The following is a 24,605-nucleotide window of genomic DNA, read 5'->3' on the forward strand; positions in this document are numbered from 1 at the left end:
GCTGTGCTTGCACTGGAAGAAACACTACTAGATGGTACAACCTCTAGTAGGCATAAATTACAGACTCTAGTAACCTCCTGTATCCTATTTTAGTAGCACCAAAATATAGTAGTGCAGGGGTGTCAAACTCATTTTTTTCGTGGGCCGCATCACCCTCAAATTCCAATGACAGGGGCGAGAGAAATGACTTGTTGGATATAAACAAAGGTTGACTCGAGCACAAACATTTGACTATAGCGCTCTCTAGCGGATACATACAGACAATGCAGTCTGTATTGACAACAGGCACGTTTGAATTAATTTATTCAAAGAGAATATTTAAATCCCGTGTACAAAATTAGTAAGCGATACATGAAAATACCATATTATATATAAACAAAAAGTCACACTGCTCCATTTTAAAATTATATGCATATATTCATATTTATTAAAAAATATTATACAGTAGACAAAAAAGATAACTGACACATAATAATAATGACTAAAATAACTGGGTTACATGCAAGTGAAGCAAGTTACTGATACATGAATTTGGCTGAGGTAGCTTAAGTGGCTCCAGTCTCGAAACAGGACGTCCCTAAGGCTTGGTTTTAGTTCAAACTGAGTGATCACATCAACCTCTTTTTCCTCCATCTTTCACTTACCCATTGAGATAGATACTGTAGACAAGATAGATAGACAGAAGATAGATGGATGAATAGAGATCAATACTGGTCAAAGCTGCCACAATGTCTGAGGAGGGTGTTCACAGTGAGATGCGTATGCTGGTTGGGATTCCTGGCATTTTATTAAGTGCACTTCTTGCGAACGGAAAAGCCACTGAAGAAAATGTTCCCTTAACGAAGGATACAAAAACACAAGTTCTTATCAAGGCCACCGATCGGACACTTTTTTTTTTTTTCCAATAGCGTAAAGGTAAAAGCAAGGGAAGGCAGTACAGCATGTCAAGTAATAATGATGCTAGCTTGCAAGCCTTGCAACAAAGGTCCATGCACTAGTACACACAGTGGATATCAATGCCCACCTGCTGTTCTACACAGATGCTCTACACAGCAGCATGGGAGAAAGCCAGGAAAATGCCAGGCAGTGTGAAAGCAGTTACAAGTACTTTATCTCGCCTGAAGGGGACATCCTTTACATGCACTCTTGTCCTTTCAGAGGAAGTAGCTCAGGCCCATGGAAAAAAATCAAAAGTCCATCTTGAGCTCTATCATTGTTTCAAGTGCATTAAAACAGTGCTACCTCGTGATTATTTTATCCATTTGGCTGCGGCGTCACGTTGCTACAGATGTGCACCATACACAGCTGGCTGAAAGTCTTCCCATACATAGGAAGAAAAAAAAAAGGCATGTGTACTGTATCTTTGTATGTTGAGTACGTATGTATGAGTATGTATGGGTAATTTGGTGTCACGTGCCCGGTGAATGGCTGGCAACCAATCCAGGGCATAAACTGAAAAAAAAAGATGATGACAGAAGATTATTGGATGGACTCATAGTTTTTAACCATTTTTTAACCATTAAATATTTCATTGTTTATTTTAGATAATTTAAAATTATATGCTTGATTCATTTCCCAAATGTATGTAAATTTTAGACTTTGTCTAGGGTGGGCCAGTGTGTGTGTGCATGTGTTTATACACACACACACGTACACACTGTATATGTATAGCCTTTGTTATGAAACAAAATGAATCTTTGGCTGTTTCCATTCACGTCTTCATACTTCATTCGTATTATATGGAAATTTAATGCGAGTAAATATGGCAGACACAAGAGAGTATATATGTGAAAGTATGTGCGAGGGTTGGCTTATAAGCGCTGATACTGCATATGCGGGGGGGGGGGGGGGGGGGGTTCTGCTGCCAGCAACACTTGCAGGCGCATGATTGACGAGCGAAGAAGCCTTCTCCGTCTAAGTGGAGAAACAAAAATGAAACGTAAGACTATGCAAAGGAAAATATATGCAAGCTGTATACTCCGCATTTGAGCTTAGCGTGCCGGCTCATAAAATTTGAGTATTCTACTTTTGAAGACATTCATCTGTGATGAACAGTCTGACTAAAAGATTTGTAGTCAGTCATGAAATACAACAAATTGACTTCTTTTTTTAAGCGATTTGCTTTTTAGCTAGCAGTCTTTATGGCTAGTAGTCTTATTGGATGATGAAATAAGACTTATGCTGCTGTCCTATTAGTTGCAAAAAGCCCGACACCACTACACTATGCCCAGCACCGCACCACAGGGCCTCCAATGAGTTTCCATCACAACAGCCAGATTGGTAGATAGATCAACTGTAATCAAGCTTGCGTTGCATTATTCACGCTTGCAGCGTGTTGTAAAATTTCACAATGTCAGCCACGATGCCAAATATGAATTGATGTAGCGTCATCGCAAAGTATCTTGTTTTGGGGCTGGGCTAATGGGAAAGTGCTTATAAAGGCTTAAACATTTTGGGGTGGACCTGCTCACGGAAAAATTGACTCAGTTTTCCTGGAAATTCTAGCAATTTGGTCAAATCAACGAACAAGATGAGCCTGAACATGTGTTTGTACCTGCACATATCATTCTTGGTAGCACTGAAGGTTAAAGCCTAGCTCCGGCGTTGACTTGTTGGACAGCGGCATCACGAGATTGATGTTGGGGTTTTCCTGGCTGATGGACGAGGTGCCCACCACAGGCTGACTGCTACCCCACTGGATGAAGCAGTCGCCCTTCAGGGGACTCTGGTTCAGGCACGTTTCCCTCTGGCAGGACGACTCTGCGTACATGCAGCTGCTGTGATTGGCCACCTGGCCGCACAGCAACGTGCCCTGCTGAGCGTGTTCCAGCCCGTTGACGGCCCTTGGCCAGGGGCCGGCACGTGGGAATGTTTGGTTTTCCGAAACCGGGGCTTTGTGCGTAACGGGTGCATTGGGCAGTTTATACTGGTCCTGGGACCATGGAGGAGGGCAAGTTGTTGGATCAGGCATGGCGGTATTGTGGTTGTTAAAGTCATTGCAAGGAATTGAGGACGGCGTCACAGAGTAGATGTTATTCTGATGATGTTGAATGGGCTGCTGCTGCTGCCGCTGCTGGTGCTGCTGCTGCTGCTGGTGTCCAAAGTCTGGAACGCGAACCGGAGCACCACCAGAAGAAGAATCAGGCACAACAAGTTCTGGGAGTTCTATTTCTGGGCTGAAAATGTCTGGAAGTTGCAGCTGCTGAAGATCAGCCCGGTGCTTATTTGCAGGTCCCGGTAGGGGTCCGCAGTGGGAAAGCTTCTGGCCGACGACGAAAGCCGAAGCAGATCCCGCTGAGCGGAAGTTGTTGGACTGAGGGAAAACCCCACTCTGGGACGTCGTGGGGAACTGCTGCTGTGGTTGCACGAATGCGTCCTGCTTCAGGCAAGTGGCGGGGCACGGGTCACCATTCTCTTTGAACAAAACGGAATCGATTTGGTCGAAAATCTCGCTGATGAGGACATTGTCCAACTCGGACCGCACGTTGTCCTGCTGGTCTCTCTCCCGACCCAAGCGCTTGAGTGACTCCTCCCACTGCATTAGCTCGGAATCGTCCACCTCCAGGTTCTCCAGGGCGCCGCAGAAGTCGCCCTTCTGCGCCATCTCCTGCAGGTTGTCAATCACAGCCATCACCGACTGCTTAGTCTCCTCCTTCACCACGATGGGGCTGCTGAAAGAGGCCCCCGCTCCCGTTTCCTTCCAAGCGTTACTAGGCACGCTCACCAGCGCTCGACTGTCCATGAAGATTTGATCCAGAGGAAAAGCCACCTCTGGCGTGGGCTTGTAGGCAGACTCGTCCTGACTGAGGAAGCAGTCCAGTAGTGAGCGGGGCAACTGCGTCTCCTTGCTGGCGCCCATGTCATCATTATTGTTGAACATTTTGTTGAACTGTATCTGCGTGAGGTCCATGGTCGGGCCGGTGTTATAAAGCACAGCCTCGCCCGTGGTGAAGCTGAAGGGCAGCTGCATCCTCCTCTTGAGGAGGTAGTCCTCACCCTCAGCGTTGCTGCAACACGCAAAGCGGAGGTCGGGTTAGTTGAGTAAAGACAGAGATGATTAAAACCAGACAAACTTTGTGATTGATATATTTTACACTCACACTACAGCTCGCTGATAGGCGATGATGAAGTCAGGTCTCCCTCCTTTGTAGATCAGCTTGGCGTTGGCTTTGACCCAAACCCAGCTTCCCGACTTACTCAGGAGACGGAAAGTCGTCAAGCCGCTTTCTCCAGTTTTAATCACTGTAAAAACATACACATGGTGTTCTGTAATTAGCAGGAGCAGCATTTGGCGAGTCTTTCAATCCACCTCCCAAATGATCAAATCGTCCGACATACTTCGAAGGTGGTTGTCGGCACAGTACATCATGTCGGCGGCGTGGATAAACTGGTAGCCGGAGCCTTTCATGCAAAGCTCTGTCTCCGAGTAGCCCAAAATAATCTTCCCCCTACAGGAAAGAAACCAGGTCACTCATTTTCCCGGAAGAAATGAGGGATGGAAGTGTTGGGTGTCACCTGCTGTCAACGCCCATCGGAGTGAAGTCCAGCTTGTGCTTGGTCTGAAAGAGCAACATTTTGGAGCGGATCTCCACGATGGACGAAGACTGGACGGGCATGGCGATGGCAAAGAGCGCAAGCTGAGGGTGGCCGTGCGACCCGTTCTCCCTGTAGACGTTTTGGCCATGAAGGTACTTGAGACGTCCCTGGAATTTGAGAGCCTGGCGCAGAGATGACAGCACAATTAAAGCAGGCGACTCGTGAGGACATTTGTACATTGGTGATGGCGACCCTCACTAAAAAGCCAGATGAGTTGTCCAGGAGGCAACGGAAGCGACACACAAAACTTCTCTCCAGGAAGGACGAGTTCTCTGGAGGAAGGTGATCGGGATTGTAGAACTCTGTGTTCATGCATTCCTCCAAGTCTGACAAGGCGAGAAGAACGCACCAGCATGAGTACTTCATAATAGTGTTCAAGAATGGCCGAGCAAAGCTAAAAATGTTTCTTTTTTTGAAGCTGTTCATTCCATACACACAGAAAAATATAAAATTTTATAGAATGACTGGACCGCAATTTTCCCTGATTTTTGCTTTGGATGGCTTTGTCAATTACTTGATGTTAAAAGATCCAAGGCCACATACCTTGTCCATCTATAGCAGGTGAATTCAGAGCAAAGTTGAGGTTCTGCTTGAACGTAGCACGATCGTCCGTGTGGATGAGCTCAAAGACACTCTGGTGGACCACGTCCGACTGCGCGGGGGAAAAAAAACAACATTTCAGCCGACAGTAGTGGGTTAAAAAAAATTCCAAACAAATATTCACCTGCTGAAAGCCAAGGTACTCTTTAATGGTGGGCGACACGTAGAACACGGACCCCTCAGACGTGACCACCACTACGAAGCCATTCAGTGCCTGCAACGTCACACCTTAGTGTCACTTTTTCTATTTGTCAACATGGAAGAAATTCTGGTTTCCCAGCATAATTGGACTTGGCTATTACCTGAAGCAGCAGGTCCCCCTCAGAGAAGCCTTTGGTCACCAAGTTGTTGCCGTTGGCTCCAGTAAATCCACAGCTGCTGCTGTTCTTTATTGTCGCTGCAAGAGTGATAAAGGTAAACATCACAAGTGGGATACTTAGTGGCCTTAGCATGCATGGCACTTGCTCAGTTTGAAGAGGTTTGCTTGTACAGCTGCTGTGTTTATCCACTCAGTGGCAGGAGAGCAAAAAAAATGTGCCTTGGCTTGTTTGAGGCAAAAACTCGCCTTGTAATCTTTTCTTTAACAAGACGTCCAAAAGGAGGGAAAGAAAAAGAGGTAATATTTGACCACTTGCATATTTTCCACACCACAAAAGCAAAACTCTAAACCTGGTTTGCGTGTTTGTGCTACAATGGTCGAGTCCAAAGACTAGCCAGGTTCACAGCTGCGTATTTACTTTGGCATCTCGTGCCACTATTGTGTAAGCACATCACTGTTATGGGCGGAGCTGCTTATCAGTGTTCATCAGACTGCAATTCAAAGGACTATTGTAGCTTTTGGAAAACATGAAGATCATTTTATGACCTACTCCAAGCACGATATTTTGTTTGACGGGTTCTTTTCCCTCAACTGCAGATGGAGTAGGCTAGGGTGTAGCGTGATCTATTACGAAAAGGAGGTCGTGTCATTAAAACGTTTTAGTTTCATTGTGTTTGTCCAGCGCCAACACGAGGCTATTGAGACCTCTCACTGGTGTTTAGTTGAAATTTCTCACATGCATAACAATAAAAAAAATAAAAAAAACTCTCTTCCTGCATCTGTGTGAAGCTTTTGTTGTGCTTTTGTAAGCAATCGCTTACAGGAGAACTTCCCTGATTGCCACTACGGGAACATCCCAGGAAATGGTCTTTTCCAAATGGACCATCCAGTCCAGTCACGCCACCCCCCCACCCCACACACACAAACAAACTTGAAATACAACCCTTGAATGTAACCACGAGCTCCAGTATAATGTCATCAGAAATAACAAGTATATCACTTTCATGGTTCAGTTTTAACAAAACCTCCCAAAAAAATGAATGCAGCCAGGCCACTCCTATTCCATATCTGGAAAAACCACCAAGAGCCCGTCAACTGTTTTTCCCCTCCCTCCATTCAGACCTCGCGTGAGTAAGTGGGCCTCTCAGGGGCCTCGTGTTTGTTTTCATTGGCGTTCTCTTCCCCAGCGGTGAACCTTCTCTTCCATCTCTTTCCATTATTAACCCGCCTGACAATTTCTGGTGCCGCTCCGTGCAAACGTCCAACAGGAATTCCTCGCAAGATGGGCTTGATGCCTCGTGGATCCTTGCCAGCATCTCTCGCAGACAAGAACATGTTTTAATTGATCATTTCCTGCTTTTTTGCTCTTAGGAAGCACAAGTCAGAGTTGCAGTCCTGCCTGACTTTGTTATCGGGCAACAACAAACGAGATTAGTATAACAATGAAATTTGTTTTCCATTGTTGCCAATTACAGAATGCCGTGCAGCTTTGGGAAAACACACACTGTTGCCACAGAGTAAGGCTCATACTATGTGCAAATCAAGTTAAGCTTATGAATGTCAAGCAGGTTCCAAGTTACTGTCGTAAAAATGAGTCAATTGAGTAGATGACAAATTTGAAAGTTGAGTAAAGTCACATGTGGAGTCCAACATACAGATCGATTACATTTGTTTTGTTTTTTTTGCACCCTGTCAGAGTCAAGTCACGTTTTGAGTAGCACATTTTTGGGGCCGAAAACTTTTTGTCATAGTTTTTCCGGTCCTACCTGCGATTTGTACTCAGGAGGAACTTGTATTTATTAAATAATAAAGTGGTGTTCCTCAAAGCTCTTTACAGTGAATTCTTCATCCACAGACTGATGACGCAGCATGACATATTGAAAATATAACCGTAAGCGTAAACAGGCAAGCTTGTCAAATCATGCCTTTCAAGTGAAAGCGCAACAAGTCCCAAGATTTAAAATTGGCCTTGCGGGTCTAACTCGATTTAGTGACCTGACCTCAGGCAATATCTTGCTTCATAGACTTCGGTGAAAAACAAAAATAAGGAGTATTTCAAAACAGTGCATTTCTCCATAAAAGGAAAGCCTTTGACCAACGACAACAAAAAAAGCCTACATCATATTTAACTATAATCTCAAACTTAAAATGCACCCAGAAAGCTCCTTCCAGTACTTTTGTCTTTTTTTAAACCAAGTGTAACGTGACACCACGAGAGGCCCTCTTTTCTGGAGCTTCCTCTTTGCAGATGGGCCATTATGGGATTGGAGAAACAAACGCGTTTGACTGCAGACTAACATTGCCGTCGCACTAGAAACGAGCTGGGTTCAAAATATCCGACGCCAACCATCATTCTTACGTTAAATCCATTGCTGGGAATTTGAGTGAAACTTGTGCAGTCTTCTTGAGAGTGCTAACTTGTTGTCTGTCACTGGGGCAAAAGGGAGAGTCAGAAGGGGAAGAAGTGGGGAGAGGCGGGGCCAGGAAATGCAGTCACGGCTTGGAGATCTGCCAGACTGCGAGCGAGTATAAAGCATGCCGGCAATGCAAAGGGGGATATTATCTTGATTTGAAAACATTTAGTTCCAGTTGATCCTGTACAGAGATTGCTGTTCTCACGCATATGTGCAAGGGAAAAGGCTGCAAATGGCAGCCAGCACAGTTTCTGGGTTCGCTTGCTCCAGAGGTTCAATCCTCCTCCCCTTCAGTTGTGTGACAAATCACACAGATTACTTTCAGGATTTCCACACAGGAAACGAACCTATTTAGGTGATTCAACAACAGTGTCATGGCAATGTTTCGGAGAAAGGGAGGGGAAGTTGAACTGGACCTTTTCTTTATGGAGAGTGAAGTTTCCTGATTCCTGCGATCGTGTTGGCACTTTTGCAAGTGTGCTTTACTTATCTGAAAAAATAGAAACTCACTAAAAAGTTTGGACTTAAGGGAAGAACGTGCTCTAGGGTCGGGTTAACCTCGAGAAGGCAAATCTACATGATTACACGCTATTCAGGTCACATGAAGGTGGAGGTGGCGACTGGCGTATGGTAACAAACATCTGGCCTTTGGATAAACAAACGGACCGGCTCTCTGTGCTCTTTGTATCTGCCAGAGGAAAAACCAACTTGCATCAACGTGATGATTCTTATCAATTTCCTACTTTATAAAAAAAAAAAAAAAAAACATGGGGGGGGAAAAAAATGTGAAACTTGCTGTCGTTGGCAATATCTAAATCAGATGCCTTACAATGTGGGCACTGTAATTTTAAACATGTTAACAATATTGCCACTTGCAAATGTGAATCATCTTCAACAACACTACAGATACATGTACATAGTTTCATGTTAAAACAATTTTTAACAATATTTAAAATAAGATGGACTAATAAATATCATTCTTTAAACAACACCTTTCATGGTCAATCTTTCAAACAGTAACACTCACTTTATATTACCATACAAAGCAAATAAGCCAAATAAATCTTGATTTTTTTTATTATTGCTATTTTGAAGCCTCATTTGATAGAATTGTTGATTGTTTTTAAAACATTCAAGTTTGTCAGGGTTGTTAACAATACTCTCCTCTGCGGTGTATTAAATTTAGAAGAAATAGATTTTCCCTTATAGGGACTTCAAAACTTTGCCCATAGGATTTATAGATATTGCAGCACTTTAACACTGTACTCATACTTTAATGAGTGGTGAAAACTCCAAACAAATTGGAAATTAACAAGTATCTCGGAAAGGATCACATTTGATTCAAGGGAGTTACACTATTGTGTTTTCTGCTTTGGCACAACAATAATCTGAATATGACTTGAGAATTGATAGAAATGAAAGAACTTCTTGAACCCTCAAACTGAGGCCAAAGGCATTGTGGGGTGAGCTGGATTCCCATACACATACGCCATGTAGTACTTGGGAGGCCCAAACCTCTGCGGAACGGGTGTATGGTAACAATGAAAACATGATTAAAAGTGGTGACTTGCATTCTCACGCCATCCTTAATCAAAGATGTCATGAATCAAGAAGCTAAGTCTTATCCACGAGCTGAGTCTCTACCAGAGCGGGCTTCCCCCTGTACGCACTACCTCCGGGGAGCCGCCAGGACACAACAAGCCACTCTTTATTTCTGTTCCATTTGTGTCATGTGTTTGGGGATGTGCGTACATGCTTCAGATATCCTAAACACTAGCGGACGAGGCTGTGTTACCACATAGCCCCTGATTGTTAACAGGCCTTGGATGTTTTCAATGAGTCTTTTTTTTTTTTTCACTCTCTTCTTTCTTTTAACACAAATATGTCAGCAGCAGCGAGCCACAAGGCTTTGAAAAAGCTCCAGCTAGGCCTCATAAAGTCACACTACAAAGTCCAAAGCCATAAATAGCTTGTCGCACACTATCGGCTCTTTAAATCTCCCGCGTAGCGGCGGCCGCATTTGTTCTTTTCTTCCACTCGGCGATTTTGTAAGATCTTTGTCTGAAGTTCCGACATGTCCCCACTTGAGCGCCCATCCAGGACTGGTGTTGTGACCAGGAGTACCCCGCCAAGGCAGCCCAAGTGATCTCACGCAGACACACAACAAAAGCATGTGGCGAGACATTGTGTCTTGACTCGTGTATAATCGCTATATGCAAAGAAAGTTGATATAATTAGAAGAATGGCTGTGTTTAAATCATTTCAGTCCAGTGGAAGAGTTACCACTGTGATTGTGTTGAAAACAAAAGTGTCATAAAGTGCACAACCGAAATAGTTCCTAGGAATCGCCCTTGATATTGGATGTGCATATAATTCACACAATTTCCAAAAATGTGGTATGGCGGGATGATTTATTCGTTTAATTGGACAGGCTAAGCCATCAGTTTTTTTTTTTTTTTTTTTAAATCAATCTCAAAATGTCAAATATGATCATATCGACTTTATGAACAATAATATGAGTAATATAAGACAGGATAACTTCTAATAGTCAACATAAACCATGAAGGAAAAATATCTTAAAATGCAATTTAAGGCATGTCCTCTTCTTTTGAATATGGAAAGTGAATTACAAAAAATAGCCACATCTTTGAAAAAGAAAGAAAAAAAAGAAAGGGAGCGACGGAATGCAACAGTCTTGCATCTGATATTGATCATTTTGCAAGGAATTAAATGTGGTTCACTAGTTTAATCTTCTATTTTTAGACAAAACCACAGAAGACATTAAACTACAGCCACCATATTAAGTCAATGCCATTGGATACACATATTTAATTAGAATAAACCTCTGGTTGCGCTCATTGTATCTTTAATTTCTTTGCACGACCGCAATAAGCAATACATTTGTGATGACGGAGGGCGGGTGAAGATCGGCAGGTGTTGGCTTGCAAATGACTGGCGTGATGAGGCATGTGATTTGCTCAAATGACACCGTTACGTAAACATTAGAAATAGAACATAATGAAAGATTATTTGAGCCATTGCATTTACTTTTTTTTTTCCCCCCTCTCAAATTGTTTTCCTTTCCCACAGTGTCACAAAGCATGAAAACTGTGCTGCATTCACCGTAAAACTTGATTAAGGATGTGATTTATTTACGCTCCAACGTGACTGCTGCTTTTTGTCCCGAAACTTAGGGGCAAAGAGAGCAATCTAAGTAAATGGACACGTGAATTTTCCAAGAATGGGGATGTTAGCAAAAGGGAACAAACAACCACACTGCGAGTCAGATCCATCAGCTTCGTTAATGTGTTTTTCCTCGACCTCGAGTGCCTCGAAAAGGTCATTTGTATACTCATGCCAAGAGAACATATTCTCTTTGGCGAGAGTAAATATTTATCAGACTGCTTGTATGCGCTGTGGTTCTTGCATATACAATATGAACCAAAAGAAAAAATGGTTCAAGGTAAAGTAATGCAATGCCATGCATGAGGTCAAGGAGCACATTATTAATTGAAAATCCAAAGACACATATACAGAATGAGAGCACCATTATTTTCAGACATTACTTAATCCATTGGTATGTAATTTTGAGTTCCATTAAATGTTTTAAATCAAATGATCCATAACCTGGAGGATAATTTTTCAAGCAGCTGCCTTGATCCCTTTTTTTATGTGCATTTCAGCCAGCCCACATGCATAGTTATGAATTTTGGTCACTATCAGGGCGGGGTTGGTGTTGAAAGAAAGAAAGAAAAAATAAAAACGACTTAATGTCGGACTCTGGTAAGACAGCGATGAGAAAGACGGATGATGCAACTGTAACAACAAAGCAGGCTGTGGGAACAGGTGGCACCGGAATGTCACGACACCTGTGACGAGTAAAACGGCTTGGCTGTAGTCGAAAGTTTCATTCTCATCAGTCGTTTGGTTCATCTTTCATTCTCAACAATCAATCGACTGTGTTTCTGCAGGGATGTGGGTCTTAGCTAAGGCCATGTTGGTCTTCACACACCAAAACTATTACTTAACAGTCCCTTGGGTATTTCATATAATATACAATCAACTCAATCATTTGTGTTCTCTTTGCAAAGGGTTTAAGAACAAGAACTCACCTTTGAAATAACTCTTGACTCGCAGGTAACCGACACTGAGGCGAAGGACAGACAATTTGTCCAGACATGAGCGAATGTCCTCAGAAAAGGGGAGCAGGTCCGTCAGCCGGTCCAGCTCCCCATTCAGCCGATCCCGATGGCGCTTGGACGGGTTGGATTTGATGACTTCTCTCCCATCGTTAATTTTTTTTCTGGGGATCAAGAAAGGGGGAAAAAAAATGACAACTTCCCAAATGGATCATATGAGGCACAATTCTTAAATGCATAAAAGGAAAGATGCTCTTGGTCGTGAAAGGAGACATAATTATCACTAAAACATAAACTGTCACTCAAAACTACAACTAAAATAAAAATGTATAATATCTGGTGGTTCTAAATGTCCCTGACAAGATACCCAGAATGAAAAGGGTGGTGGTTGCTCATGTGGTCTGAATCTGTATAAAAGGAAAGAATGTTTTTTCAATAGAAAGTTAGTTTGATATTTCAGAATGATTACCCAAGGAAACAATCTCTAATGAACATTGCGAATTGCGGCCTGTTTTATGGTACAGCAGCTCTCTCCTTCCTTCCTTCCTTCCTTGCCAAGGCCATTCCTCATTCCACCAGTTACTAAAACAGCAGTCACATCTGACCTATTTAAAGCTGCACTCACTCGACTGCTCGGCTGTCGTTTACGAAGAGGCGTCCAAGTGCCTAATGCTCGCACATGACTCTGAAATCGGACACACATGCTCCGGGTGAAGAATCACAGAAACGTCTTGGATAACGACTACTGCCATTATTACTATTATTATTAAAAAGCTATGAAAACAGCAAGTTGTTCACATGAAAGTTTAGTGCGTAGTAAACACAATTGTTTCTTGTTAAGATGACTAATTAAGACGTAAAGGGAATTTAAAACACTCTGCTACTGCAAACTACCGTCTTGGCTTAACGTCTTTGGTTTCATTTCAAAATACTTAGTGTGAGGAAGTGTGAAAAGCAAACTGCATTGAACTTATTAGCCTCAATGAGATGGGCCAACAACAATGGAAGAAAAAAGTCTCCTACGTATATTTGGATTTTGAAAAGCCGTGTAAAAGCTGAATATGCTCTTACCCCTGTGTTACCTCTTTTCTAACCCAATGTTTTGGTCATGCGATCAGGTTACCTCCTTTTGAACGGGGCATTGGTTTGTGGTCTGTGTTCTGCGCATGCTCCGCAAGGAATCATAGTCTTTTGAGTCCAGGAAGTTTTTTCAAGCACGGCCATTTCGCTTAGTTGCTACAAAAAGCCTGACTTCGACACAATTACTAATGTTTTCACGTTATTTTCTGTCTCCATGGTGAAAATGACACTTTGTACATAGACACACATATATATGTAAATATGTCCATGTAACTGGCACGTAACGCCAGAAATATACAAGCAGAGGTAAACAAACATGGCGAAACTCACACGCAGCCACGTGCAGCACAGCAGCACACTTTTGGAGCAAGGAGGAAAACGACTGCTATATTCTAGTAGTGAGTGACGTGAATATTATGTTATTACTATGTATTAGGTAATATTATGCACACGTATACATATACCGTTCAAAAGTTTGGGGTCACCCAAACAATTTTGTGACCCCAAACTTTTGAACGGTAGTGTATATATATATATATATATATATATATATATATATATAAAGTTGTTGTCACTATGGCAAATGCACAATGCACCACAATAGCACACTATTGTTTTGCACTAAAAGACGGTTGTTTACTTTGACACAAACGCAGCGCCGACCAGCCTTAGTAGAATGACTCAGCGATGCAGGTTTTTTTGCTTTTTTTGGCTGCTGACCAACACCGAGTTGGAAGAGGGACGGTTTATAAAAGCCTGCTGTGGTTTACAGAGAGATTTATAGGCGATTAAAAAAAAAAAAAAAGTGAACATGAAAATAGAGCTCTGTATTCAAGTCATGGAAACATCAGAGGTGGGGGGTGAAAAAAAAAACATCAAACATTTGAGACTATAAATTATTCACTCTTTTTTTAAATTACGCTAAATAGTGAAACATCATCTCAAAAAATTGGAGAGCCAGGTGTCAGGTGTGTATCAGCATGCTCACAGTCAAACAAAGACTAGAGAACAAAAGGCCACTGTTAACCCTGACTGGGAGTTGTTTTACTTGGCTAATCGCCACACCGTTGTGTTTGAGCGGTGTGTGTGCGTGTGTGTGTGTTGTGCATGTGTGTGTGTGTGTACGTGGAGAGTGATAAAGGTTGCATTTTAGTAAGTAATGAATGTGTATGACTCAACAAAACAAATATACAGTTCGCCATTTTAAAAGAACCATATGTTTCAAATCTTAGAGGAAAATGTAACCTCTTTTTACATTTATTTGTATAGGATCATCACTACCTCCCATATGTCAATATTTATTCTTCACTGTCCTGAAAAATATTTTAATATGGCAACACAATTTAAATTTGTTATTTTACCCGTTTTGAACATCAAACCAGCTGAACTACATGGGATTTTGCAATGCTAACATGTTTTCATCTACCACAAGGATTGCTTCAAACATCTTTGTGTTGCTGTTGTTTTTTTGTTGGTGTATTTAGTTCGTGCTTCAGAACATTCAGATCACTATCTGACTACCGTTTTTTTCCGTGTATAATACGCAAAATTTAACTAATTTATTGTCCTAAAATCTGGGGTGCGCATTATACATGGGTACAATTTTTTTTAATTTTTTTTTTTTTAATTTAATTTTTTTTTTTTTTTTTTTTTTTTTTTAAGAAAATCATGGTACTGGTACGAGTATTGATTTATGTATTGTTCTCTTGTCATGTTGTGAAAGAATGTGGGTTGAATAAATACCGAAAGAACAATAGTGTGTTTGTACTGTGCTCTGGTCATTTCGTCAAAGAAGGGATAATAGTCCTCTTCTCTTCTTGACTGACAATGAATGTGATAGTTTAATACAATCAGCAAATAACAAAATGCGTATTACAGGTAATATTTTATTTCACAACACTTTGCCTTGTTCCTTTCGTCTCTGCTGTTCACTTCAAACACGCTCCATACGAACGCAATGCTCTCGTATCAGACGCTTGCTCAATCACCTGCTCGTTTGCTGTCACAATGTACCCTACACAAATCCGAAACATTTGTTGCGGCTCCGAGTCACGACGAGGGGCAAGTTTTGGTTTCCAAGGGTGTTTTTATTCCTCTTAAACGTCTCTCCCATACAGAGCCGCCTTTTTCACATGTCCGCACGTCACTTTCCTCTCTTTTCATCTGATCGCGGTGGTGCCTTTACGGGCAGTCGGAGAAATCAACGCCAACAAAAAAAATACATCCAGCCTAGTTAAGACCATACCAAAGACTATAAAAATGGGACCCATTGCCTCCCTGCGTGTGTGACGATCATTGGGACTTAAAAAAAAAAAAAAAAAAAAAAAAAAAATTGGGTGCGTATTATACATGGGTACAGGCTTTTTTCCAGCATCAACATGCCATTGTTAGGGTGCGTATTATACATGGGGGCGTATTATACACGGAAAAAAACGGTAATACCCAAGTTGGTGCCCCCTACAGATACAAGATACCGTATTTTCCGCACTATAAGGCGCACCTAAAAACCTCCAATTTTCTCAAAAGCCAACAGTGCGCCTTATAATCAGGTGCGCCTTATACATGGACCAATATTGAGCCACTACAGCAGGGGTGTCCAAAGTCCAGCCCGCGGGCCAAATGTATATATCTTATATATGGACAAAGTTTTAAAATGGGCCATTCATTGAAGGTGTGCCTTTAATACGGTGCGCCTTACAGTGCAGAAAATACGGTACTAGCGAAATACTGCTGTCCAGAAAAATTATTTTTACAAGGAAATCATTGAACGACTACCCCTCTTCGGGTCGAGACATGAAATTGTGTCCTAAATAATGGAATTTTTGGATGAAGTACACCAGTGTGCATATGCTAATGGTTTCTGACTGGTGCGACTGGGAATTACAGCATGGCCATAAGGTTTTTTTCAATAACATCATAAAAAGCCAGTCAAGAGAAAATGCATAAGGCTCATAAAAGACAATCTGGATGAGCCTATCTGTGGAGGAATGCTCCCGGGTGGCGACCGCGGACGTTTTATAGCGTCTGCTCAATGGTGCCTTTGTGTGTCCCAAGTCAAGCTGGCCATCCAGGGGGAAATCAATGTCCACATCTTCAGACACAAGCCACCTTTTTATTTTGGGATACAAACATTGGGAGCTGTCTGGCTGTATGCAGTTTGCCAGGCGAGTGCTGCAAACATGCAATGTCAACAGCATAAACCACGACAGACACACGCATGCTATAATTCTTCTGACAGAATGAGTTAAAATTGGATCGTGGGCATTTTAAGTGACATGGCCATAAGCATAGTTTACCGTGCAAGCCACCATGTTCTGTTTAGTCTTTAACTGAAATACATAGGCTCCCATGTTTTTCTGTATTTGGGGTCACCAATTATTAAATGTTTTTCCCCCTTCTAACCTATTTATCCGGGCTTGGGACAGGCACTAAATTGGACTGGCTTGTTTTCCCCTAGAGACTAGATAAATTTACGGCAGAACCTGGTATTTTCTCTCATCCAAGTACTGAGCAGGCATGACCGTGCTTAGTATCTAAGATCAGACAATCCGACACTGTCAGAGTAGTTTGGCCATTATTCAAAGGCATATACTAGTATAAAGACACAAATACTCAGACATAAGTTCATAATTCACCTCATCAATCACGCTGGACGTGAATGCTCAGTATCAATCCATCATTTTTATTTATTGATTTAGATGTTGAATTATTAGTTTAATGGTTTAAGTGAGAAAGGGGTAGGAATCTAAAAAGCTATTTTTTTTTTCTGTCTGTTGTTTTGTTTGTTCGTTTGATGACTTAGAAATGGCACTTTAAAGTGTTAATTGTTTTATTAATTTTTTTCCCTATTTTTCATGTTTTAAATATGTTCGAAATAAAGATAAATCAATCAATCAATCAATTTTAACAATACATGCCACCGAATGTGAGCTATGTGCCTTCATCCTCGTTTGAAAAGCAACTCTCGGCTGTTCTGAGAACAAATGTACACGTTGATTCACAAGCCTTTCTCTCTCGAAACACACCTAAGGGATTTATTCGTTTGTTGTGGCACCACACACGATCATGTTATCTTCCTAGACTGGCAAGTGTGATGTCATTTTCAGTCGACTGCAAGTGGCAAAATGGCCGCCCTCTGAGATGGATAAAAACAAATGGATGTTGCCTGTTTAATTCATATTCCACAGATAAAAGATTAATCAGAACACTGTGTTTCGACTAGTTGGGCTGCACAGAACATATCATTACAAAGAATATTTTGTGGTTGACTTCCCCTTTAACAACACGTACAGGAGAAGCCCAATGAAGCACCAACATCCAAAGTACAATAAGCCAGAAAAATTGTGAGTGGGTTACACTGTCAAGTAGAGAGGAGTCGTACTACAAAACATGTGCATGCATGCCACCACAAACAACTTACACAAGTGGGACTCCCAAACTTTGTTTATATAATCAGGCGCTCAGTTACTGGGAATTCTTGTTAGCACATACAAGAGGAAACCACAGAGGAGAACCTGGACAGGCTCCCAACTGTATGATTCTCCCATTCGTCACGCTTGCGCTGGAAACAACACCATCCATTAGCCTCTCTGGGCCTAATACAGCTGTTCACGACTCCACATACAGATGTTTTACATAAATCACAATCAACGCTTGTCTTTGAGTCTCATTTGAGCAAACACTAAGCTGCCTCAGCTAAATGCTATGGCCAATATTAAGAACTTTTTACTTGAAAATGCTGTGTCATGTTCATTGAGGGGGTAATTGGGTAGTGATTTGTTTAAGATCCAGTTGACAAATTTTAAGACAAACTTTGAATGACAAACAAATAGGGCTGCAAAGAGTGTGACAGTAAATATTTAGCATGAAATGCGTTTGGACTAGCAACAATATTCAACTACAGTAATCCCTCGTTTATCGTGGATAATTGGTCCCAAAAACCACCCACGATAAGTGAAATCCACGAAGTACGGTCACCAACAAGAAGTACTGGGCAGGCTAACGAGTTAGCGGAAATATGCTAATTCTCGATCATGCTAACACGCAAAAACAAACAAAAGGAATGTAAACGAACATTTGGACCAATACTACATTGTCCTAAAGGTTAGACACATGTTTCCTCAATTTAGAAGTTTTATCTTGACTTTTAAATGTTTTTTCTTAATTTGGGGGGAAAAAATCCGCAATGTAGTGAAGCCGCGATAAACGAAACGCGAAGTAGCGGGGGATCACTGTATTACTGCTGCAAAGGATTATGGGTAACCACTGCAAAGGATTATGGGTAACCGCTTTAGTTTTGTGAAGTTTGGGCAGGAGTAGCAAATGCTACCTTGGGTGAAAGATCGCGAAAACCGACTTCTAAAGGAATGTAAACGAACATTTGGAGCAATACTACATTGTCCTAAAGGTTAGACACATGTTTCCTCAATTTAGAAGTTTTTTTCTGAATGTTTTTTAATTTGGAAAAGATATCCGCGATGTAGTGAAGCCGCGATAATCGAAACGCGAAGTAGCGAGGCATCACTGTATTCATTTTAGCCACAAGCTTTCACGATTCCAACCATATGAAATAATAAATACATAAAGGTATACTAGCCGTAAGACAGTGTAATTAAGGCATTTTGGTATCACACATTGGACCCAATGGAGCACACACAACTAAATATGTACATTTAAACTAAAATATAATAACGGAATGAAAGAAATGGAGGACTGATTAATAATTGCAAAAAAATGATCCAGCTGAGCAATATTTTTTAGGTGTAATTTACTAAATTAGTCCAACATATCAAAGCCTCTGTATGGCAAAGGACTGACACGACTAAAGCAAGTACACAAGTGCAAAAGCATTCAATAATATCAAACTTTCATGTAGTACTTTAAAAAGCCAAAGAGGAAACAGGACATGCTGGAAGAAAGTTGAAGCACGGAGAGAGGGAAGGAAGGAAAGCGAGATATCAGATTACAATAACAGAGCCAGGCGCGCGAGACTGCCCCGCCCTCCCCAATGCATCGCGTGAGAGCCGCAGTCGACTCTCTCTAACTTGATTGTGATTAATGCGCCAGGGTAACGCACCAGTGCCAGAGTCGAGCGGCGCACATTCTTAAAACGATCCGCAAAAACAATCCACCGCGGCTTCAAGTAAATCCACCCAATATCATTTATTTCCTCATTTTATGAATCCGAATAGTCACATGAGATTTTACGATCGCTCACCGATAATCATTTCTGCTCTCTCGCGCAAGTTGACAGAACGCACAGATCCAACTTACGTTCTTCGGAAGAAACTTTTCAATCGAAATATTGTTACTAAATATTACAAGTTAATGAATGCAAACAATTGCAATATGCAGTATTCTGCACTTCGTCAACTTTCACTTAAGCGTTATGCGCAGATATGACCGCTAGGCTTTTAAAATGTCTGCCCATAGTTTCGCAACTTTCCAGCAACAATGTCTCTCAATCGGGTTTGGACCTACTGTTTGAGGACGGGTTTCTTCCTCTTCTTATTGGCGTAAGTCCCAGAGGTGGCCAACATTTGTGCGCCGCTTGCCACGCAAACTTCACCTAAAGTTTGTCTTCCGAGGCGACCTTTTTTCCTCCCGAGCGAGGACACGCTGGTCTCTTCGGCGTGTAAAAATAAAGTCACTCCCTACGGTATCCACCCGCCATGCAAATCCCGGCGGTGGTGGGAAATGAACACAACAGAACCTGAGCCCTCAATGGTTTGGTGCGGTGTTGACAGGTTCCCCGGTCGGTCAGTGTGGCCGGCTGGCCTTGGTCGACGGTGCTGTGGTGGGGGCTGAAGCAGAATGTGTGACCAAAGTAGAGGAGAAGGAGGAGGAAAGTGAAGGGGGTAGAGCCTCCGTAAAGCCCTCCTCTTCGCAGAAACAGCACAGCCCGACTCGAATTACCGCCCCTACTTTATTTCTTATCTTAATTTACCTGCAGTGCCAACTTTTACAGTTCGACATTCAAAATTTGCTTTTCCATAATTCAGATGTGGCAAATGTAGTCATAGTCTGAAAGTAAACATTATGTTTGTTCTTTGAACTTTTACAAAGTATAATCGCTCTTAGTTGGCTGCTTGTGAAATTTGTGTTCATTGTGGTGCTTCTGCTCATATTCTGTGCATCCTCTTGGGGCTATAAAACCTATGACCCCCGGCAATGCATTTTGGACCAACTAAACAAAATATTTAAAAAATGCAATGATGAGTGAGGGTCTTCCTATGAGGGTGTACAGAAAATGACCTGCCTTTTGGGGCTCCCTAATTTTTTTTTCTAAAATTGACAGTTATTTCAGTTTGTTTTAAAGTACGCTATACAAACAGAGCAAGCATTACAGAGCAAACAGTCCAGCATTAACCGCAACTGTGTTGTCACAAAGTAAGCCAATCTAATTATTGTCGATTGGGAAAACAATTACACAGAAAAACATTCTATTGAGGTAAACAAAATAAAATTAACATCTGCAAACACCGGCCACTTAATATGTGGAAGCTGTTGTCTGTTTTTAAGGGTGGCAAAGCGGTCGACCACTTTTTTGTGACTCGGTGTACAGTGGTAATTTTGAAGTCACATATTCACTCCAATGACGGTTTTTCACATATGCTAACCTGTACTGGATCTTTTTGCCTCCAGCTAAGAACGGCGCCACATTGTTTAACAAACACCTAAGGGACATTTGCACGCAAAATTACCCGGAGTAAACCCGGACTCCCAATGAAGTTGTGTGGAAGAGAAAATAGATGTATGACAAGAACATTACAAAGCACAATGCCTTTGCAAACATATACTATTTTTCTATTATTATTACAGTCAGATGAAAAAAGTTTGTTTACATAACCACAACCATTTACACAACTATCTATTGTACAGAAAAAAACTATTTTTTGATCTCAAAACTGCTCTATGAAATCAAAATAAAGTTGCATTTTCCTTTCTCGTTTTGTGGATTTCTACAGAAGCTTTCTGGTTGGACAATATACTGTAATATATATACACTACCCTCTGTTGGTAAAAAGGAAGGGGCGCCCATCAATAACCAAAATAGTGTTACATTTCTATGCTACATAATTAATTATATTCTAAAATTCAAATTAATCATGAATATGTTTTCAAAAACAGCTTGTGAAATAATTTTCTAAACGGGGTAATATTAATCAGGCAGCGATTAGACACCTTTCTTACGTACTTTGACTGAGACGACATTGTGTAAGGCCCCGTCGTGTGACGTAGAATGTCAGCGACGAGTTAGCTGTGTTTTTTTATTTACCCAGGTCAGATCGGAGGGGTTTTGGAGGACAGTTGATCATGGCCCTGAGGGCGATCCGGTTGGTCTTCCCATCGGTGGCAACCGGTGTCAAAACCGCGAATGTTGTTCAGAAGGTAAGGGCACAAAATGCACAAACGCTAGTCCTTTTGGTACTCCCCACTTCTACAAGGACATGCTAAATGTAGCAGACTAGCTACCCATGTAGCCACTGGCGCTGTCCCTTAAATCGTCTATGGCAAAAGTTTCGTGATATTCAAGTGGCCATCGAGTCATAGTGTGTTAAACGTGTCGTTTTAATGAAGTCCTGTCGAAGTAAACTTAATCATAAACACTTTTCTTCCACTCTTAAAGACAATATTTGCTTTTGTCATCCAAGGCATCTATGCATATGACAGCGGCAAGGAAGCTGCAGTACGGCTGGTGGGCGTTCGCACTGGGCGAAAGGACCACGCCGCGTTTAAATCAGTTGAGCAAGATTATTTCAGTGGATGGCAATTTAGCGTCAGGCAAAGGAGCACTAGCACAGAACCTGGCCGACAAACTAGGTAAGTCGTCTGTGTGCATGGAGTTACACTTTTGCCCCCTCAAAAAAAAAATCATCCCTATCTGATTGTGGCCAATAATATAATTTACACAGTACAGTGCAAAGGTCTTAGGCCACCATCACATTTGTTGTTTTAGCAATGCCATAATGGTCAATTGCAGACAGTCACCAAGGATGAGCAATGAATACATGTGAAAACATTTCATACTATAGAGCTTTGCATGTTGTGTTTCCCCAGGGATGCTCTACATGCCCGAACCTGACACCTTCTACTTGGACAAGATGTCGGGAGAGAAAGCGCCCCTCTCTATCAACTTCAATGGGATGTGCAGCCTGGAGAAGTTCTACGCAGACCCGAAAGCTGCAGACGGGAACAGCTACAGACTGCAGCTATGGATGTATAACATGCGCCTGCTGCAGTACGCGGAAGCCATCGAACACCTGCTCACCACAGGTACCATGAACACCCATCGCAAACTCGCTTCTGTACTTTCATACTCATTGAAATTATGATCCTGTATGTCAAAGGCCAAGGTGTGATCCTGGAGCGTTCACCCTTCAGCGATATGGTGTTCCTGGACGCCATGTTTAAACAGGGCTACATCAGGAAAGAGTGTGAGTGTGGCTTTGTCATAGACACGCCACTTTAGTACGCATGCCAATGCTGCATTTCCACTCGCAGGTGTGCAGCACTACAACGAAATCAAAGGAATCAGCATCTGCGAGTTCCTGCCGCCGCACCTCGTCGTCTACGTGGATGTGCCCGCTGAGGAGGTGCACAAGAAGCTGAAACTAAGTGGCAAGGTAAGATTGACTAACTTAAGCGCTAAATCATCAGTCAATTGAATATTCTCCCGAAAGTCATGGGAATCATTCAGATGCATTTTGCCAAGCATGTCCGTCTGTCTGTCTCTGACGGGGGTCCGATTTTCTGACGATTGCTGAGTGACGTCAAATTTAAAAATGACAGAATAAGCACTGATGGAAACAAGCCCCGCCTGTTTCGCGTGTTTATGTTATAAAACATACTTGCTCGAGTCGACTGCATTGACTATACATTTACTATAGGTGGCAGTATGCACAAAGAGTCATGAATTCGTCAAGATGACAAGACAATGAATTATTCTGATGTTTTCAATATATTGCCGTGAAATGGATTCGCTTTATTTGTAACCTCGAAGCCGTATTTTCAGAATGTGCCGTTGCCGTATCTGAAGAGCATTGAGGACAGCTACAAGAAGTCCTTCCTGCCAGAAATCGGGTGGGTAATGCATGTTAAGAAAAAAACTAAGATGCTGTAAATCACATTTTATAAACACGATTTTGCTTAAGTTGTGGATTAATGTCTTATTACAAGCATTGCGTTTTTGGCTTTCAGTGAAAATTCTGAGCTGCTTGCTTATGATGCGACCCAAATCCAAGATGTGGAGAGGGTAAGAGTTACAAAGTCACAAACTTTTTTTTTTTCCGTGGTACATTTAACTGACATCTTTTCATCCCATCAGGTGGCCGAAGACATAGAATATCTGAAGTTTGAAAAAGGCCCATGGCTAGAACAGGATGACGTCACCTACCATCACATGAGAATCCTGTGAGAGCTCTGTCGTTGAAATGCAAATACAATGAACCCTTCTCATTCGTGAGGCTCGGGGCCAAAATTCGTACATCAGTGGAATCTACCATTGCGTTAACGCTGATGGCAAACACTTGGTCGGTACCCCAACCTGATGACACTTTGGAAGGAGCAGGATTTTTATGATGTAACAGGAAGGGAAAGAGTTGCCTTTTCCAGTTTATCTTCTAAGTTGTACAGAATTATCACGAATTGACAGGGGTTCACTGTATACAAGAAAAAAATGAGGCGTTGCAATTTTAAGCATGTTTGCCGTTTTCAGTGTTGAAGACAAACAGAGAGTGGCATCGTTGACCCACATACCCAAATTTCTGCCAGAGATCACCGTTGGGGCGCACGACTTTGATGAAAAATACTTCGCCTATAAATCGGTATGAATTGTAGAATTATTAATTATGTTGTTTTGACTACTAACAGTCTCACTGAATTCTGATGTATTTATTCTTTTAGCTTCCTGGCAAGAAATACGCTCAGGGTTATAACGCAGACGCCGGAGATAAATACATTTGGCTCAAGTAAGGGAGAACGACTTCTGTCCTCACCAGTGACCAATCAACTCGCAGTGTGAGAGATACATGGTCTCCACTTGTACATCTTATTATGTATGTATTAAAAAGAATAAAATTTCTCATACACACCCATGATGTGATGTTGGAGGGTACTTACACACACACACACACACACCGGTCATTCCATTAGGGACACCTTAACAATCTAATTAGATCCAATATATGCCTTTGTAAAGATGATAATACTCATTTTCAGAATAATCAGTGTATAATATTGTGGTTGTACATCTTACTGACATTTTGTGACGTGTTTGTTGAGGTTATAAAAAATTATAGCTACAGCTATTGATTGTCATCTATTGTATGCAGAGCCGACACCACTCAATGTGGCGCCTGAGGCGAGACTTTATATATGGCAGCCACTTTCATTGGCGTACGCTTACAAAAGACATACCATTGGTTTTACCATTGTCTTAATGTTTAAGATAATGTC

General features: G+C 41.8%; 2 protein-coding genes across 3 annotated transcripts; one reads left to right on the forward strand and one right to left on the reverse strand.

Annotated features, from left to right (window-relative positions):
• Positions 1-404: 404 nt before the first annotated feature.
• LOC119115052 (aryl hydrocarbon receptor-like) lies at positions 405-19,980 on the reverse strand. Of its 2 annotated transcripts, none has more exons than XM_037239224.1 (11): positions 19,629-19,980; positions 12,042-12,232; positions 5,499-5,593; positions 5,321-5,410; positions 5,140-5,248; positions 4,795-4,922; positions 4,516-4,718; positions 4,339-4,448; positions 4,101-4,242; positions 2,555-4,007; positions 405-1,905 (listed from the first exon to the last, which is right to left on the reverse strand). In XM_037239224.1, the coding sequence occupies exons 1-10, from the start codon at positions 19,685-19,687 to the stop codon at positions 2,564-2,566; spliced, it is 2,571 nt and encodes an 856-aa protein (XP_037095119.1). In that variant the 5' UTR covers positions 19,688-19,980; the 3' UTR covers positions 405-1,905; positions 2,555-2,563. The 2 variants fall into 2 exon arrangements, with proteins under 2 accessions (XP_037095119.1, XP_037095118.1); XM_037239223.1 differs by having other exon boundaries at positions 405-1,914.
• Positions 19,981-21,364: 1,384 nt separating this feature from the next.
• ndufa10 (NADH:ubiquinone oxidoreductase subunit A10) lies at positions 21,365-24,245 on the forward strand. Its single transcript, XM_037239773.1, has 10 exons — positions 21,365-21,539; positions 21,803-21,971; positions 22,209-22,424; positions 22,499-22,585; positions 22,653-22,774; positions 23,164-23,231; positions 23,349-23,403; positions 23,476-23,561; positions 23,866-23,974; positions 24,054-24,245. The coding sequence occupies exons 1-10, from the start codon at positions 21,465-21,467 to the stop codon at positions 24,120-24,122; spliced, it is 1,056 nt and encodes a 351-aa protein (XP_037095668.1). The 5' UTR covers positions 21,365-21,464; the 3' UTR covers positions 24,123-24,245.
• The last annotated feature ends 360 nt before the right edge of the window (positions 24,246-24,605 follow it).

The sequence above is a fragment of the Syngnathus acus genome, chromosome 21 (genome assembly GCF_901709675.1).
Source record: "Syngnathus acus chromosome 21, fSynAcu1.2, whole genome shotgun sequence".
Lineage (NCBI taxonomy): Eukaryota > Metazoa > Chordata > Actinopteri > Syngnathiformes > Syngnathidae > Syngnathus > Syngnathus acus.

Bases quoted from the DNA above. Each gene is read 5' to 3' on its own strand.
- LOC119115052 (XM_037239224.1), bottom strand. From the start codon at position 19,687: ATGTTGGCCACCTCTGGGACTTACGCCAATAAGAAGAGGAAGAAACCC. The intron at 4,719-4,794 runs GTGAGGGTCGCC...TCTCTGCGCCAG, and splicing joins ACAACTCATCTGGCTTTTTA to GCTCTCAAATTCCAGGGACG. The intron at 4,449-4,515 runs GTGACACCCAAC...TCTTTCCTGTAG, and splicing joins CCGATGGGCGTTGACAGCAG to GGGGAAGATTATTTTGGGCT.
- ndufa10 (XM_037239773.1), top strand. From the start codon at position 21,465: ATGGCCCTGAGGGCGATCCGGTTGGTCTTCCCATCGGTGGCAACCGGT. The intron at 23,404-23,475 runs GTAAGAGTTACA...TCATCCCATCAG, and splicing joins AAATCCAAGATGTGGAGAGG to GTGGCCGAAGACATAGAATA. The intron at 23,562-23,865 runs GTGAGAGCTCTG...TGCCGTTTTCAG, and splicing joins TACCATCACATGAGAATCCT to TGTTGAAGACAAACAGAGAG.